This window comes from Halichoerus grypus, chromosome 13 (assembly GCF_964656455.1).
Source record: "Halichoerus grypus chromosome 13, mHalGry1.hap1.1, whole genome shotgun sequence".
Lineage (NCBI taxonomy): Eukaryota > Metazoa > Chordata > Mammalia > Carnivora > Phocidae > Halichoerus > Halichoerus grypus.
The window spans coordinates 48,596,479-48,614,633 of record NC_135724.1 but is presented as its reverse complement, the minus strand read 5'-3'; the positions used below and the strand labels follow the sequence as shown (position 1 = coordinate 48,614,633).

Below are 18,155 nucleotides of genomic sequence, written 5' to 3'. Positions count from 1 at the left end.
TGGAAAAGGCAGATGAAATAAGGAGTATAAAGGATCACCACAGTAGAGAACGAAAAAAGAAAACCCTACCTATCTTGGGTAGAAGTAACTGGATAAATGAAACAATAAATATGAACCCTTCAACCAAAAATAAGGATACAAATTTAACTGAAGCTAATAAGGATCTTTAAACAATCCAACATCTGTTGCTTATGTAAAAGCCTATAATGAAATGAATTGGTGATCTCAGTTCAGATATCCTGGAGGTCTTATTAATGTGAGTGTACAGTACTGAAGGTAACATGTATAGAATAAAAATAGATTCCATTTCAGATATGGGTAAACAGCAATTACATTAAATTACTATTTTCACAAGATATCTGAAATGGTTCAAAATTATTCAAAATTTTGCCATTTCCAGAAATAACTATTAAATAATACCCATTGTGCCTCAACTGCACATACAAAAATATATACTAAAACATATTTACTTTGTGGGATTTTTTTTTTAAGTATACAGCAAATTCTGAGATCTTAACCTTCAAGAATTTTTCTTTTTTAATTTTATAAAAACTCTCATGATAGCAAAAAGAAGGTAAAGAAAAATTCCCAAACCATCTATTTGGTATAATATACATCACTATCAGTTTTCAGAAAAAAAGTTGTGCTAAGTATTATGAGTATTAAACAGGCTTATCAGCAGCTAATAATTATTAAAGAAAAATTTTTAAATACTCAAGTTGATAGCATTGTTAGAAGAGATGAGGTATAATAACTGCTTTAAATATATAACTTAAATAAAGAATCCCACAACATAAACCAGGCAGAATAAAGTTAGCTGGTTTTATGTTTGACTGTTTTAAAATAAGCCGGTACACATAGAAGGGTTTTGTATATATTACCACCTCCTAAAAACAGAAATTTTTCAATGTCTTAAATTTTGCAATTTATCTCTTTAAGATCCTGACCTAGTCATCTGATACTGCATTTTAGAAGTCATGAACTCCACTTACCACATATTTTACAGCACTTATAAACTGGTTGTGGAAAAGCAGATGCTGTGTTTCATCTTCTGGATTTGAAGCTGTGTAAAGCATGCCACAAACATTACAGGAAACTGCTCCAAATCTTTTTTGTCCTGCATCCTATTTATAAAAAACAAACAAAAGTTTTTTTTCCCCTCCCAAAGAAATAATTCCAGAACATCAGCCTCTAAAGCTAAAATGGGAACATAAAGGGAGAAGTATTTAATCTACATAACAAAAAATATTCAGTGGTGATTAAAAAAGAAGACATTAAATCTGTGAAATCTGTGTGTAATTTTATTAAGAACTGTTTCCATTTTAGTAATCTGATCACTCGATTCACAGCATTTAATAATTGAAAAGAACTGAGAAAGATCTTTTAACACTACAATCTTAATCCTAAACGCCAAAGAGGAAATATTCTATAAATAAGAACAAAGATACATTCTATATCTGTAATAATTACACTGTTAAAGCTTAGAGGAAATAGTTTTTCACAGACTCAGTTTTTTAATGTCTTAAAAGTATGTTCTTTTTAATGTTTTTTTTTAAAATTTCATTATTAGTTTTCGACGTAGTGTTCCATGATTCACTGTTTGCATATAACACCCAGTGCTCCATGCAATACGTACCCTCCTTAATACCCATCACCGGGCTAACCCATCCCCCCACCCCCCTCCCCTCTAAAATCCTCAGTTTGTTTCTCAGAGTCCATAGTCTCTCATGGTTCATCTCCCCCTCTGATTTCCCCCCTTTTAATGGTTTTGTTCTAGTTTGTAGATATTAAAAAGAGTATTTTGATGTCACTAGAAACTCCTAAGAAAAGGTAATATTAATTTTTTGTATTATCTTCATAGTAAATAAGTACAAAATACAATCATCTCTTTTCCAATAATTCATACTTGTGCTGTAGGATAGTAACTGTTTACAAAATGTTTTCTATTCTTGTCCTCATTCAACAAGAAATTTTCAGCAGTATGATCTAAGTCTAAGAATAATAAACTAATAGAGGCGTCTGGGTGGCTCAAGTCGGTTAAGCGCCCGATTCTTGATTGCAGCTCAGGTCATGATTTCGGGGTCATGAGACTGAACCCCACACTGGGCTCCGCGCTGGGCGTGGAGCCTGCTTAAGATTCTTTCCCTCCTTCTCCCTCTGTCCCTCCACTAGTGCACTCTTTTTCTCTAAATAAATAAAAATAAAGTTTAAAAAAAAGAATAAACTAGGGTGCCTGGGTGGCTCAGTCAAAAGTTTCTGCCTTCAGCTCAGGTCAGGGTCCTGGGATCAAATCTGCATCGGGCTCCCTGCTCAGCAGGAAGCCTGATTCTCCCTCTCCCGGTCCCCCTGCTTGTGCTCTCTCTCGCTCCCTCTGTCAATTAAATAAACTCTTTAAAAAAAAAAAAAAAAGAATAATCCCTTTACTCTTCCTACTCTAAAACTGTGCAATCTGAATTACTACAAAAAATAAGATGTAAGACAATGGCATCTCTAGTGTCTTAGAACTAGGACAAGTAGCAAAGAGAAATCAAATGGTAAATAAAAGATTGTGGGGGTGCCTGAGTGGCTCAGACGGTTAAGCATCTGCCTTCGGCTCGGGTCATGATCTTGGGGTCCTGGGATCGAGCCCCACATCGGGCTCCCTGCTGAGCGGGGAGCCTGCTTCTCCCTCTCCCTCTGCCTCTGCCTGCCACCCACCCCCCGCTTGTACTCTCTCTCTCTCTGTCAAAAAAAAAAAAATCTTAAAAAAAAAAGTGTGTATAGAACTTTAGGGAAGTTCACTCTAAAGGATTCAAACTATTCACAAATTGTTACATGAAATTTATTTCAGGCAGCTAAAAAAAATTTTTTTGTAATTGTGGTACAACATATATAACAATATTTACCATCTTAACAATTTTTTTTTTTTAAAAGATTTTATTTATTTATTTGGCAGAGAGAGACACAGCGAGAGAGGGAACACAAGCAGGGGGAGCGGGAGAGGGAGAAGCAGGCTTCCCACGGAGCGGGGAGCCCGATCTGGGGCTCAATCCCAGGAACCTGGGATCATGACCTGAGCCGAAGGCAGACGCTTAATGACTGAGCCACCCAGGCAACCCCATCTTAACGATTTTTAAGTGTACAGTTCAGTAGTGTTACATATATTCACACTGTTGTGCAACCAATCTTCAAAATTCTTTTCATTTTGCAAAACTGAAACTCTATACCCACTAAACAATACATTCCCAATCCACTTTCCTTCCCAGTTTCTAGAAACTACCATACTACTGTCTCTGAATTTGACTACTCTAGGCACCTCACAGGAGTGTAATCATGCAGTATTTGTCTTTCTGTGACTGACTTATTGCACTTAGCTTAATGTCCTTAAGGTTCAACCACGTTGTGCCACGTCAGAATTTCTTCTGTTTTAAGGCTGAATAATATTCCATTGTATGTACACACCACATTTTGTTTATCCATTCATCCTTGATACTTTGATTGCTTTCACCTTTTGGCTATGATTAATGAACACCAGTGTACAAATATCCCTTCAAGCAGGCAGTATTTTGAATAAACATCTCTTCCTCGGTTTCTTAATTGGTAAATGGGAAATAACAGTCCCTACCGCATATTTTAAAAACTAAGGCTTAATTAAGTTTTTATGACTGGAATACATAAAACAATGTATTCAAAAAATATTAGCTGCTATAATGATCATTAACATCATCATCATCAACTCTTGACCAGAACAACTGAATAGAAGTGCAAGCCACAAATGTAATTTTAAATTTTCTTGTAGCCATGTCAAAGGATGCAAAACAAACATGTGAAATTAATTTTAGTATTTTATTCAACAAAACATATCCCAAATATTATAATGTCAACATATACTAAATAAAAACTTATTAATGAAATACTTTACATTCCCTTTTCTGTACTAGTCTTTAAAATGCAGTAAATACATTTACACTAATAGTGTATCACAGTTCTGATGAGCCACATTTCAAATACTAAATGGCCACATGTGGCTACCATATTGGACAGTGAAGCTCTAGATTCTACTAGTCTAATCCTGTTTCACTATCATATTGATTTAACAACAGAAATGTTATTAAATCTGATGAAACTTTTTCCTGATTAAACTTTCTCAAAAACTTCCAAATAATTCTTACAAAGTAATTCCCCTATATTAAAGTTAGAATCAATAATCTACTCCAAAAAATTCGTATTGATAATGTTGACTGGAAGAACACTAAACTTTCCTATTATTTTGGGTCCCTTCATTTTTTCAGAGTGTGCTCACTCGTTCAAATTAGATTTTTTTTTAAAGATTTTATTTATTTATTTGACAGAGAGAGACACAGCGAGAGAGGGAACACAAGCAGGGGGAGTGGGAGAAGGAGAAGCAGGCCTCCCGCGGAGCAGGGAGCCTGATGCGGGGCTCCATCCCAGGACCCTGGGATCATGACCTGAACCGAAGGTCATGATGCTTAATGACTGAGCCACCCAGGCACCACTCAAATTAGATTTTTAATCAATCAAAATATCTCCCTCTCTTTTACAACTTGCCACCAAACTGCAGAGTGGTTAATTTCTATTTCAAATTAACTATTGGTTTATCTTCCTATAAAACACAGTTTTAAAATTATAAAATATACTAAAATACAGATACTTAAAATCATTTTATGCATTAAGCTCCATGTTATTTTAATATTTAAACCAACTACTAAAACGAGGTACATCAAATGACATATTTAAGAAAGTAACAAATGATAAAATAAATGTAAAATAAAGTATCAATCTGTCATAAATAAAACTAAAAGCATGGGGATTTTGAGTTTTTATTTGTGGCAGGAGGGTCTCACTACTGGGGGGCCAGAAGGGTGTTTATAATGACAGCAGAAATATTTCCATAATGGTTTATGGTGAAAAAAAGGCTCTTTGGAAAAAAGGATGAACTTACGCTTTAACAATGTGCGTAAGAAAGATGATTATAATAACTCTTCACCAAAAAGGTCAGTTGGATACTTACTATGATCAACTGTTTTTCATCAACTTTCTCTGCTTCTTTTAGTTTCAAGTCCTTTGGAATTGTTATCTCCAAATGGGAATTACACTTAGGCCAAGAATGATTTGGTGGTGTCTCCCTTAAAAAAAAAAAAAAAAAAAAAAAAAAGTCACACCATTAAATGTTATAAAGCTGTTATCACTTCAAATCACTAAAAAGGAAAAAAAAATAAACTTTTTCTATACAACACTCACAATTTTCAACTCCAATGGGGGAAAATAACCTTTTAAAAATCAAGGGAAGAAAATTACTAATTTTCAACAAATAAAAAACTGCTGTACCTACTATAATTTGAATAAGGTTTAAGTTTTTGGGGTAATTTTTAGCCATCTTAGTTACTACAGTTTGTCCTAAATACTGTTTCCAGTAATCTCTACAGCAAAATAAGTCAGATTTAATTTTATTCTGACATTAAAGAGAATGGAATGCTTTTAAAACGCTTAAAACACTTTTACATGTTGATAATACCCAGTACTTCAAGGGGTTTGCAGAAAGATGCATTCTCAAAACACTGTTGCTGGAAGTATAAAGACACACACTGGAGGAAAATATGGCAATGCAGACTAAGTCCTATAGCTATAAACTTATCCTAGATATACTAATACAAATGGGCAAAGATGCTTGTGTTTATTGCAGAACTTTTTCTTGGACAGAAATTAACTAGAAACCAAAATGTCTATAAAGTGGAGAACCGTTAAATAAACAATGGAATATTCACACAATGAAATCTAATACAGATTTAATAGAATGAGGTAGTAAGAAAAGATGCCCATAATACCGTAAGTAAAAAAAAAAAAAAAAAAAGCTATAAAACATATGTATAGGCACAAAAAAAAAGTAAAATGAAAACAGAACTTGTGAATATCACATTCTTTCTACATGAAAAACTGTGGATTACCAGCAGAAGGTTTTAGGGAAAAATACCCCAAACTTGAAAGGTAAGTATAAAATCCTTAAGTTCTGTTAAAACAAGACAACAGGTCCAAAATGGAGTTGCTTATGCTAAGCCCCATATTACCAAACTCAGACTTAGTCTTGATTCTTCCAGAAATGGAATCTTAAACCATTCAGGAATCACCTAATTAGCACTAGTTAGGTAATTTGCCTGAAAGACCTCTGCCATCTCTCCCAAAGGAAAGTAACTTTGCAATAATCAACCCGCTTTTTTGCCAGTTGTAATTTCCTTATTCCCACTCCTTTCTGCCTATAAAAGTCTTTCATGTTACAGCTCCTTGGCGCTCCTTTCTATCTGCGAGACTGGATACTGCCCAATTCGAACTGATTTTTGTTCAAATAAACAAAAACTGTAAAAGCCTCAGTTTATCTGTTAACAGTTCTCGTATTTACTCTTGTATTAAACTAATGTCTTACCTGTTATCACTGGCCTTAGGTGTCTGGTTACTGAGTATAGTATGTTGTTTGGGAGCTGAACCTGTAATTTAATCAAGAAAGTGAGTTACACGTTAATCTTTGTACTACCTCTCCATCTAATAGGCTGAAAATCATTACAAAGAAAAAAAAAGAGAACAATGCACTAAATGTTTTATTTTTAATAAAAATCATTTGATTAAATTAGAGCCCCTTTCTAGAAATTACTCTTCAGAAAAGAGGGAGAAAAAGGCTCTACAGAGCCACAAAGAGATCCAATGGTAGATTAACAGTGTCTTCTAGTTTCACCAATCACTAGCACTGAACAATAAAGCAACCTGTGTATATGCCTATATAATTATACAATCTCTAAATGGAAACAAATGGGAACATTTCTTTGTTTAAAAAAAATTGTAGTCTATAAGAAACAGTCAGTGTTGGCGAGGATGTGGAGAAAAAGGAACCCTCCTGCAGTGTTGGTGGGTATGCAAATTGGTACAGCTACTGTGGAAAACAGTATGGGGGTTCTCAAAAAATTAAAAATAGAATTACCATATGATCCAGTAATTCTACTACTGGGTATTTACCCAAAGAATACAAAAATACCAATTTAAAAAGATATATGCACCCCTATGTTTATTGCAGCATTATTTAAAATAGCCAAATTATGGAAGCAACCCAAGTGTCCATCGATAGATGAGTGGATAAAAAAGATGTGGTATATATACATACATACAATAGAATATTACTCAGCCATAAAAATGAATGAAATCTTGCCAGTTGCAACATGGATGGATCTAGAGGGTGTAATGCTAAGTGAAATAAGTCAGAGAAAGATAAATACCGTGTGATTTCACTCATCTGTAGGAATTTAAGAAACAAAACAAAGAAAATAAAAGAGACAAAGACTCTTAGAGAACAAATTGGTGGTTACCACAGGGGAGGTGGGTAGAGGAATGGGTGAAACAGGTGAAGGGGGTTAAGAGTACACTTATCATGATGAACAATGAGTAATGTATTGAATTGTTGAATCACTATACTGTACACCTGAAACTAATATAAAACTGTATGTTAATTATACTGAATTTTTTAATTGTAGTTTCTAGAGTTTTAATCACATTAATAAATAATGCAATAATCAATTCATTTTCATTTCTAATGAATAAGTAGTACATTTCTCATATTTATATTATACTTCTCTTTCCTCCACTAAGAGAAAAGGTTAAATAATATGCAATGAAAGACACTGTCTGACCTCAATATACTGCTCCATGTATACCTTTCCTTCAGCAGAGAGAAACAGGAATTAGGAATTTATTTTCTATATTCCCTCAGGCTTCATCTGATATAGGTGAGCAAATCCCCATCCAGCAGCTCAAACAATGTATTGTCAAAAAATTTTTACAAGGTCACACAAAAAAAGTCTTTGTACAGCATAACTGCCCAAATTGCAATTTTTTTATTTTTTTTAAGTAAGCTCCACTGACTGAGCCAGCCAGGTGGCCTTCAGCATTTATTAAATCCTTTCAAAGACAGAATCACTAACATGGAAAACTGAGTAAGTGAGGATTAAAGATAAGAATCTGAAGTGGAAAAACACAGTCTTTGTACTTGAAAAATAAGCTCCTACCACTAACTTAACGCAATTCATTAAGTAATACTTCTCCAGAAAGTAAGTCATAAACAAAATAAAAGATTTAAAATAAACAAAAGGACTTTTGGTAGTGAGTCAAAGAATCATAAATTATTTATTTATTTATTTTTACGATTTATCAATATATGTAAACTAGTACTTTATTTTTTTTTTTATTTAATTTTTTTATTGTTATGTTATTTTTTTTTTTTTTTTAATTTTTTATTGTTATGTTTCTAGTACTTTATTTTTATACTTCGTTCCCCAAAAATGTTTTGGGAAAACATTTAAAACTTAAATAAAGAAACAATGGATTTTCTAAAGGAAAAGTTAAAGTTGTCCAAGTTAGTTGACCTTTGGCTAATGTGCTTTGTTTCTGTTTTGGACCCAATCTTACTGATCATCCAGGCCATTTTATTTTTTATTTTTTCATACTTAATTTAAACAAGGTAAGAAAGAAAAGCAATTCTACCCCAAAGAATGGTAGTAAAGATAAAAACAAAAAACAAAAAAGAATGGTGATAATCACACATTTGAAAAACACACGCAATAGTTCAGAAGGATTTAACTGGCCTATTTGGCAATCAGTATTGTTTTCTACCATACTGACAAAAATATCTCTGAACACTGAGAAATCCAAATAATATTTTCAAAGTTTACCTGGAACTTTATTCTCCCCTGTATCAATTTTTGCTTGACTGGGCAGAGCTGAAACAGTAGAGGTATTTCCCACTGGACTGTTTTCAAGCTTGGATTCCAAACATAGACTGAAATTCTGAATATAAAATTCAAAATGTTAATATTTGCCTTCATATCAACCTTTGGGACTCATCCCAAGATACTTTCAATGAATTTTAGCATAGTAAGAAAATTTAAGGTAATACTTTATAGTTGGAGTAATTCACACTGATATGCCTTAAAAGTCTCTTGATCTCCCCACAGCTACCCTCTTAGCATCAGTTCCCATTATTCCCCTTCATGCTATACTGAAAAACTTGCAAATTCCACAGATATATTCTATTTCTGCCTCTTTCATCTATCTAAATCTGCACTGTTCAATACAGTAGCCATGCCTTATCTGACTACTGAGCACTTAAAATCTCATTAGTATGAATGACTGATTTGAGATTATGTTGTAAATATAACACACACACCAGATTAAGACTTACTACAAAAAAAAAGTAAAATATCTCAATTTTTAAAATGGATTACATGCTGAAATGATAGTATTTTTATATGACAGATTAAATAAAATATATTCATTTTACCAGTGTGTTATTCTTTTTAAGGTGGCTACCAGAAAATTTTAAATAAATATGTGGTTCACATTACACTTCCATTGGATAGTGCTGATCTAGAACCTTTCCCCCTGTATCAACTCATTACTTAAATATTAACCTTTTCCATGAAGCCTTCTCCAAGTTTCCTCATGCCCTTTTCCCAAATGTGGAATAATTCTCCATCTATTTCACCTCTACCTCTTTCATGTCCTTATTACTAGTATCAATTAGTTATTTGTTTTTGATTCATCTTCTGTAACTCTTAAGAGCAAAGAACATATATTTATCTTTGTATTCCCAAGATCCCCTACATCAAAACACTGTCAAAGCTGATAATCAGTAACTACCAAAAAAAAAAAAAAAATACTCCAAACTCTATTAACATTGGCTGTATCTGTATTGTGATTATTACACTCAACATGTAACATCATTTTTGAGTATTTTTGAAAAGGTGAACAATTTTTGTCATTGAAAAAGCAGAAAAATTAAAAACAAGAACAATGACAAATTACTAATTAATCTCTATTAAATAGGAAGGAATTTAGTAAGTTACTGGCTTAAAAAAAAACAAATAATAAAATAGCTGGGCTTTAAAATTCATAAGGTTCAAATTTTTTTTTAAAGATTTATTTATTTTAGAGAGAGCACGTAAGAGTGGGAAGAGGGGCCGAGAGACAGGGCAGACAAAGGAGGAGAGAGAATCTCAAGCAAACTCCCCACTGAGCAAGGAGCCTGACAAGGGGCTCCATCCGAGAACCCTGAGATCATGACCTGAGCAGAAATCAGGAGTCCAATACTTAACCAACTGAGCCACCCAGGTGCCCCATGTTCAAATAATTTAAATTCAGCCCAAAGAATTAAAAGAAGGCCTATCAAATGCTTAGCCTTATCAACCATCATTTCTCAGCACTGCTGAAACTGACATAAAAATTACAGGCAGCCACAGAAAAAGATTTCGTATGATGTAAGGTTTGTTCTTATATTCTCCTTCCTCCCCAAGTATAACCCCACTACACACTGAAGCCAGTCAATCTCAGTTTAAATCCTAGCTCTACCACTTATAAGTCACTCAGGTAAGTTACTTAAATTTCTAAGCCTCACTCTCCTCACCTGTAATATGTAGGTAATAAGAGAAACTACAGTGTAGATTGTGGTGACAATTCTATGAAGCTCTCCTCTGACTAACAAAGAGGCAGTGTTCACCAAAGGCTATTATGTCATTAACCAAAAGCTATTATGATGGTTAAACTAAGCTACCTCGATTTTTTTTTTTAAGATTTTATTTATTTATTTATTTGAGAGAGAGAGAAAGAGAGACAGCGAGAGAGGGAATACAAGCAGGGGGAGTGGGAGAGGGAGAAGCAGACTTCCCGCTGAGCAGGGAGCCTGATGCGGGGCTCGATCCCAGGACCCTGGGATCATGACCCAAGCCAAAGGCAGACGCTTAATGACTGAGCCACCCAGGTGGACCCTAAGCTACCTCAATTCTTAGTGCTCATGGCAAGAAGAGAAATCTCTTAAGTGACTGCTACAATGGAAATTCCTTAAAGGCAGGAAACATTTCCTCTTCTGCAGCCCTAGCACAATGTCTTGGACACAGCAGGCACAACTATGTCTTGAAATGACATGGTTACCACATTCCCTGATCACTCTGTGAAAGTGATCACATCACTGGTATTGGTGAAAATAGAAACAAACCGAAAGGGCTTTAGAAGAGGAAAACATAAATTGTGGTATACTCATTTACAGCTATTAAAATATCCATGTATTGGTAAGTATCAAATGTTGACTGCACAAAACCAAGTTGCAAAAAACCACACACACATACACAAACACACACACACAACACACACAGACCAACTATGTTAGCATTTAACATTTAAGACATTTAATATTTAAACACTTAAAACGTAACATAAAAACACATATAAAACATTTAAAACACAAACAGTACTTTAGTATTCTTTACGGATATATATACACATAGACAGTGAAATCATAAAAAGAAAAAAAGAAAAGATCCCCACCAACTTCACAAACATGTTTAACTCTGGGAAGAGAGCTGAATGGAAAGAAGAGGGAGATACGGCTTTTTCCTGTATCTGTAACATACTTCTCTTATTTTAAAAGACCTGAATTCATTAAAATATTAGTTTTTGTCAAATTTGGGTGGTAGACACAAGTGTAACATTAGTTTCTGTAGTATTCTGAATGTCTGAAATACCCAAGAATTTACAAATGTAAATAAAATTTTTAACACAAATTTCATAGGACAGTTTCTTACAATGCACCTCAAGAGAGACGGACTGTACAAATCCAAAGTAAATTTCAGTAAAAGCAATATTATAGGTCAAAATAATGTGATCTAAGTAAGCATCTCTATTCTAGTAGTTTACTCCAAAGGATTACATTTCTTATTCTTCAGTGTAATTCTCCACAAATGAGGGTTTCTTTTATTTTAGTTAACATGCAATGTTACATTAATTTCAGCTGTACAACATAGTGATTCAACACCTCTCTATACATTATGCTATGCTCACAAGTGTACCTACCATCTGTCATCATACAACGCTACTACAATATCACTAACTATATTCCCTATGCTGTACCTTTTATTACCATGACTGACTTCACAAACTGAATTTTGACAGGCATTTATGTAGCAAGGAGTAGAAGATAAACAATGCAGCTACACCTGGAGTATAGTTATCAATTTGCTGACAAAACATACCCTGAATAGAGAGCCACCCCATCTCTGATGGAAACCATACTTGTTACTCACACTACCACTCACTACTTACTTCTAATTACTATCACTATTTGAATAATTATCTTCTAATTGGTGCTTTCATTACCATTTGTTCAGAAAATAAAATCTAAGAGTACCATATGGTATCTGTTCCCTTCAATTTGATTTGTACTCCACAAGAATAGACAATGATCTATTTTCATGGCTTCTGGCATAAAGCCCAGACTCCTCACTCATTCGAATTTGCTCCTAGAACAAAATATCTCTCAAGAGAACTTTAAATCATTCCCAAAACTTTATGATGACTTAACTTTTTTCTCTATTCACAATGATTTTTTTCTCAAATGACCTTATGTTCAAAGTACGTAACTGTAGAAAAAATGGTGGGCTGAGAATCAGAACACCTGAAAATTCAATCCTGTTGTGCCCTCAAACATGTGACCTAAATCACATTCCTCTACTGTGTTCAGTTTTCTCAATACCAAACTAAAACAACTGAAACAATTAGTGAAGTGTTTCAAAAATATATTATAGAGCTCCATGGTTCTATGCATAAAAAATTTCTGCTTATTGGTTTAGATACTGGGATTTTACCTATGATTCAATCTGAAAAAAAAATTGGCTTAGCTGCTTTTAGTTTCAAACTACTTCCTCAGATAATCATTAAAGTTTCTTCAAGCTATTAGATTCTGTTCACTTTTTTTAGATTCTGTTTTTCAATTTACTTTTCCATTTTAAAAAATTCTTTGCCACTACAATCTTATTCTTAAACTGAAGACTGAATTATTTACATCTTTCAGACATTTTATTTGCCCAACTCTTCACAATGTGATCACACAAGTCAAACTTAAAAGGCATCCCTACTACTAGAAATGTTTAATTTTTCAATTTTATCAGGTGGAAAAAAGGGATTGATCTGCCGGCTAAAATTAATTTTAACAATTTGGTCAGAATAAGGCCCAAATTTAATTTCTGTATTTTAGTCACTATGAAACATAGTTACAATTAAAAGAAAAAGCAAATCAGTGTGTTAAATAAAGAAAAGTTAGGGGGTAAGCGAACGGGCAAAATGAGTGAAGGGGGAGTGAGAGATACAGGTTTCCAGTTATGGAATGAATAAGTCATCGGAATCAAAGGTAGAGCATAGGGAATATAGTCAATGATATTATAATAGCATTGTATGGTAATAGGTGGTAGCTACACTTGTGAGCAAAGCATAATGTATAGAGATGTTAAATCACTATGTTGTACACCAGAAACCAACATAACACTGTGCATCAATCATACTCAAAAAAATTTTAAATAAGAAAAAGAAAAGCTAGAATTCAACAGGTTCATGCTGCATATAAAATAAAAATAAGGGGTGCCTGGATGGCTCAGTCGTTAGCGTCTGCCTTTGGCTCAGGTCATGATCCCAGGGTCCTGGGATCGAGCCCCAAATCAGGCTCCCTGCTCCGCAGGAAGCCTGCTTCTCCCTCTCCCACTCTCCCTGCTTGTGTTCCCTCTCTCGCTGTGTCTCTCTCTGTCAAATAAATAAAAATATTAATTAATAAAATAAAATAAAAATGAAAGATGAAAATAAGGAAGCAATGAGAAGAATTTATGTAAAGGTCAGACGTCTAAAGAAACCAGGAAGTTCTATCACTCACTACAAGACTGAGTTAATAAAACACTACTAACAACTGTATAGGATACCTTAACAAATGACTCCTGTCTTTTATGACTTGATTCTTAAGCTAAAATATGCTGTAAAAACTTATTTAATAGAAAGTGCTCATGTACCTCTACTGTGCATAATGAAAATAAATTACCTTATCTGGTGTTGATTCAAAAGAATCTTTCATCTGGTTATCCAACGGTGGGTCTGGGGGTGGTTTTATCTGATTATCCAAACGACAATTTTCAGGAGCCCTTTTTGTGGTTTTATCAACTTCAACTGTAACATCATTAGTTTTAACTTCTTCAGAATTAATTTCTTTCATTTCTTCCTGCTGGCAAGCTGTATTTTTATCATTATGTGGTTTTGTCCCTAAAAATGTACTTTGAGTCGCTGGATGATGCATTTCTAAGGCTGGGAGTGAAAAACTGGTTCGTATTAAGCCCAATTTAGGGGAAACTTGAGAGTCCAACTTATTTTGCTGCACAGAGTTAAATTTTGAGAGTTTAATTTTAGTCCAGTTGGAGTTCTTTTTAGTTGAGCTGTTTATTCCATTTAGTATACATTTCACAGGCTTTGTTTTTCTACTGGGGAAGAAACGACTACACTGAACATCCTGATTTGTTTCCTTTTGATGAAGTATTTGTCTTTCATTATCAGTCTCCTCCAATTTTATTTCTGTAGGCTTCTCCATCTTTACACTTTCCATTTGTGAAGACTCCTTTTTTACCTCTACAGTATCGGACTCAATCTCACCAGCAATTTCTTCACAGAGCTGAAGAATGCTACCTCGTTTGCTCTTTCCCACTTGCTCCAGCTCATTATCTACACTTTGTTCAGGCACTGATGGCTGTGGACTTTTTTGGGATTTTGCACTAGTATTCACTTGTGTATGAACTGACTTCTTCACCTCATTCTTTTTAGAGACTGCTGAAGTAACCATTTTTGATCTATTTATCTCAGAAGTTACAGGCACAGATTTTGTTTCCTCTTTTCTAGCATTCTTCTGAAGACACTTTTCAGATCCTTTTATGCACTGAGAACTACAAGTAGAAGCTGTTTGATGCTCTACTTTGCGTTTTTTTCCTTTGGGGGAATTTATTACTTCATTAATTACTAGATTTTCATCCTCTTTAGAGTCAGACTTTATTTCGGGTACTTTTCTTTTCACATGTTTTTGATTTGTTTTAACTTTACTAGATTTACTTTGAGAATTGTTACAGTGCTCTTTTCTTGGTGGCAAAGTGTGTTTAACTGCTTGAACCTGACCCTGAATTTCTCTATTACGCAGAGACCTTGTTGAAACTTCTGTTAACTGTTGTAGTCTTTGTGATCTCCGGTGTTCATCTGATTTAGGAGTTCCATGCACTGACTTTTTCTGAGGTAATTTCTTCTTTTTTGTAGATTCTTGTTGTGAATGTCCCTTCACAGTCACCATATTTTTGTTAATGGATTTACTAGCTTTTTTATCATTGGATGTGGCTTTTGCTGACCTTGTACTCATGCATGTTCCTAATTCAGGTTGATTTATTTTACTCTCACTAGAAGATTTAACCAGTGATTTTACAGTTTCCTTTGGACCTGATTTTTTTGCCAGATTCGTTTGAGAACCTTGAATTTGTGTTTCTAAATTCTTATCTTCACTTTTTTTAATAACATTGGAGGAATTTTCTTTTGATTTCTCCTGAATGGACATCATTCCTGAGTAAGGTCCTCCTTTTCTGAAGTAGCTTTTGAGAGGATTTTCGTGTCCTGGTAGGTGCGAATGCTGAATGTCTAGTATTATTACTGAGGAGGTCTTAAGAATCAACTTTGAGGCTGATGTACATTTTCAGCAAAAATACTAGTTTGCTTCAAGTAAGGTTTCGGTCATCCCTAGGACATGAGAAAAGCTGGTATGAAGGCTGAAAGATATTTGCTTTACTTCTGGACAAGGCAATAGAAATTTGAGGAAAATTTAATTCTAATTTGATATTTTTAGAACTTTTTATGACAAAAACTGAATTCAGGTTCAATCTGTTTTGTTAATTTTTCAATTAATAATAGTATTCAGGCCTAGCCCTATTACTGGAGGAGTTATTTATCACTGACCTGTTTTGACAAAGATTTTGAAAACTTTTTTCTTCTGAAGTCTACAGTTACTGGACTTCGATTCATTTGAAACATGTCTTACAGCTAACAGGTTTCTTTCCTTGTTTGCTGAGACTGTTAGTTTAAAGTTCTTATCTAACCTCTTTCGTTTAATAAAATACTCTATTAATATAGATTTCCTTTTGTGCTGCCATTTCTGAAAAATTAAAAAAAATTAAAATTAAATTTTGTACAATCCAAGAAATATGGCAATGCTAATACTATACAGAAATAATACTGATTTATATAAACCTAACTTCTCCTTTTTAATTATTTAGTCTGTATATTTAAGGCTAACAAAATAAAGTATCCCAAAGTACATTCCTATAAGTAATCAGTAACTTGTTTTATATAAGCACAGAATAGTCAAAATTTATCAGTTTATTCCCTGAAGTTACTTACAATTCTTTTCCCACAAGACAGACTTGATCTTTCAGCCACCATAACTCATGAAAATTTGGCAAAATCATTCCTTAAAGTATCCTTCTTAACACATTACACAGCACCTAAAAAAAAAAAAAGTTTTAAAAAATGTTTAAAAGGTGCAAATATGTAAATTTTCATTCACCACTCATCAAATACAACACTCCACAATTTTACACTGTCCTATCATTAGTCTTCAGAATTCACTTTATACATACCACTTCATTTTAGTATTTCTAACCTGAAGTAAACAGTCCATTTTATGTTGTAAAAAAAAAAGTTTTAAAATACAAAACACAATTCATAATACATACATATAATGGGCTAAACTGGTAAAGTAAAATCCTATTTTGAGGGAAAAGAGTGCATACAATTACTTGTACATAGAAAAACACTTGATACACAGTTAAAAACGCAGATTTAAACACATACATTTTCCTCTACTCTTGTGTAAAACCTACTTTAAAAAAGCAATAGATTAAAACAAAACAAAACCATAAACCCGAAGGATAAAGAGTAAATGGTAAAAATAAAAAATATGGAAGTTACAAAGAATGACAAATAATAACCTCTAGACTCAAGAAAACTTGAATCCTAAAAGCTGGAAATGGGGAAAGCGGAGAAGCAACTCTACTTAAAACCACAGAATCTCCCAAAACTCAGGAACTGCCAGTCCCAGGCTCCACAGGAGATGAGGATGAAAATAGGACTCAAAAAAGCAGGAAGATGCCAAGACTGCCATTCCAATTACTAGCACCAGAAAACTGCCCTATATCCCTGAAGACCCTAGTATAAATCTCTGGAAAGAGTGTAACAAAAGGCCTTTGGTCTGGGGGCTCACGAGTGACAGGGGAGGGGAGAAGTATCATACTGACAACAGACGGAATAAGTAGGAGTACACACAGTGCTGAAACCCATTCCATCCACTTAAAAGTCCTCTCTGCCTATTGAAGAAACTCCTAGAGGAAGCAGCCAAGCCTGTACACTCCTGGAAGGAAACTGGAAGACCGTTTTTAATGAATTTGACAGGCCTAGAGATAAAAGAACTAAAAAAATACCCAGTTAAGTGTGCACATGCACATGCATGTGCACACACACACACTCACACCCTACAGTCAAGAAACTACCAGCCCACCCACCATCCAAACACACAAAACTTCCAAATCACTTCTAGTGTCTCACTTGTAACTCTGAACAAACAAGAATCACAATACATGAGGAAAACCTTAAAATGAAAAAAAAAAAAAAAACAGGAAATAAATAGCTTGGCAGAAACAAACTACGCGAAGCCAAAAACTAAAACCAGGCACCTGAGTTTCCAGATTTAAAGGGCCAATAGCACCTAGCACAAGTGATTTTTAAAAAAAGATGTTAAGGTGTGCATGGGTGGCTCAGTCAGTTAAGCGTCTGCCTTTGGCTCAGGTCATGATCCTGAGGTCCAGGGATCGAGTCCCACATCGGCCTCCTTGCTCAGCAGGGAGCCTGCTTCTCCCTCTGCCTGCCACTCCCCCTGCTTATGCTCACTCCCTCTCTCTCTGACAAATAAAATCTTTAAAAAAAAAAAAGATGTTAAAAAGTGTATCATGAAGACAAAAAGATGATCCTCAAGCTTCTAGGGAGGAGGGAAAAATCTTGACCACATAGATATTATACATGCAAATTATTATTTGCAAGGAAGAAAAACAAAAAATTGGTATGTGAATTTATAAAGGAGAATAAATTTTAAAAATTAAAAATCAAAATCAAAAGCTTTAAATAAACAACAATCAGCTGAAATACATAATAGAAGAAAATATCACATACCAGTTTATAACACACACATACACAAATCAAACTTAGAAAGTAATGGGGTGTAGATTTGTGTCACT

General features: G+C 34.2%; 1 protein-coding gene across 12 annotated transcripts in view; it reads right to left on the bottom strand.

Annotated features, from left to right (window-relative positions):
- The window catches only part of ESCO1 (establishment of sister chromatid cohesion N-acetyltransferase 1), an 81,697-nt gene that overhangs the window by 32,352 nt on the left and 31,190 nt on the right, over positions 1–18,155 (bottom strand). For 8 of the 12 annotated variants that reach the window (XR_013443365.1, XM_078060534.1, XM_078060530.1 and 5 more), the window contains 6 exons: positions 16,267–16,370; positions 13,889–16,021; positions 8,709–8,823; positions 6,419–6,479; positions 5,012–5,126; positions 993–1,124 (listed from right to left, as the gene is read on the bottom strand). Coding sequence is in view for 11 of the 12 variants with exons in the window: in XM_078060534.1 (XP_077916660.1) it covers positions 993–1,124; positions 5,012–5,126; positions 6,419–6,479; positions 8,709–8,823; positions 13,889–15,433 (1,968 nt within the window). In the remaining variant the exon portion in view is untranslated. The remainder of the gene's footprint in view (positions 1–992; positions 1,125–5,011; positions 5,127–6,418; positions 6,480–8,708; positions 8,824–13,888; positions 16,022–16,266; positions 16,371–18,155) is intronic. The other 4 variants (XM_078060533.1, XM_078060532.1, XM_078060528.1 and 1 more) reach the window with 3 other exon arrangements.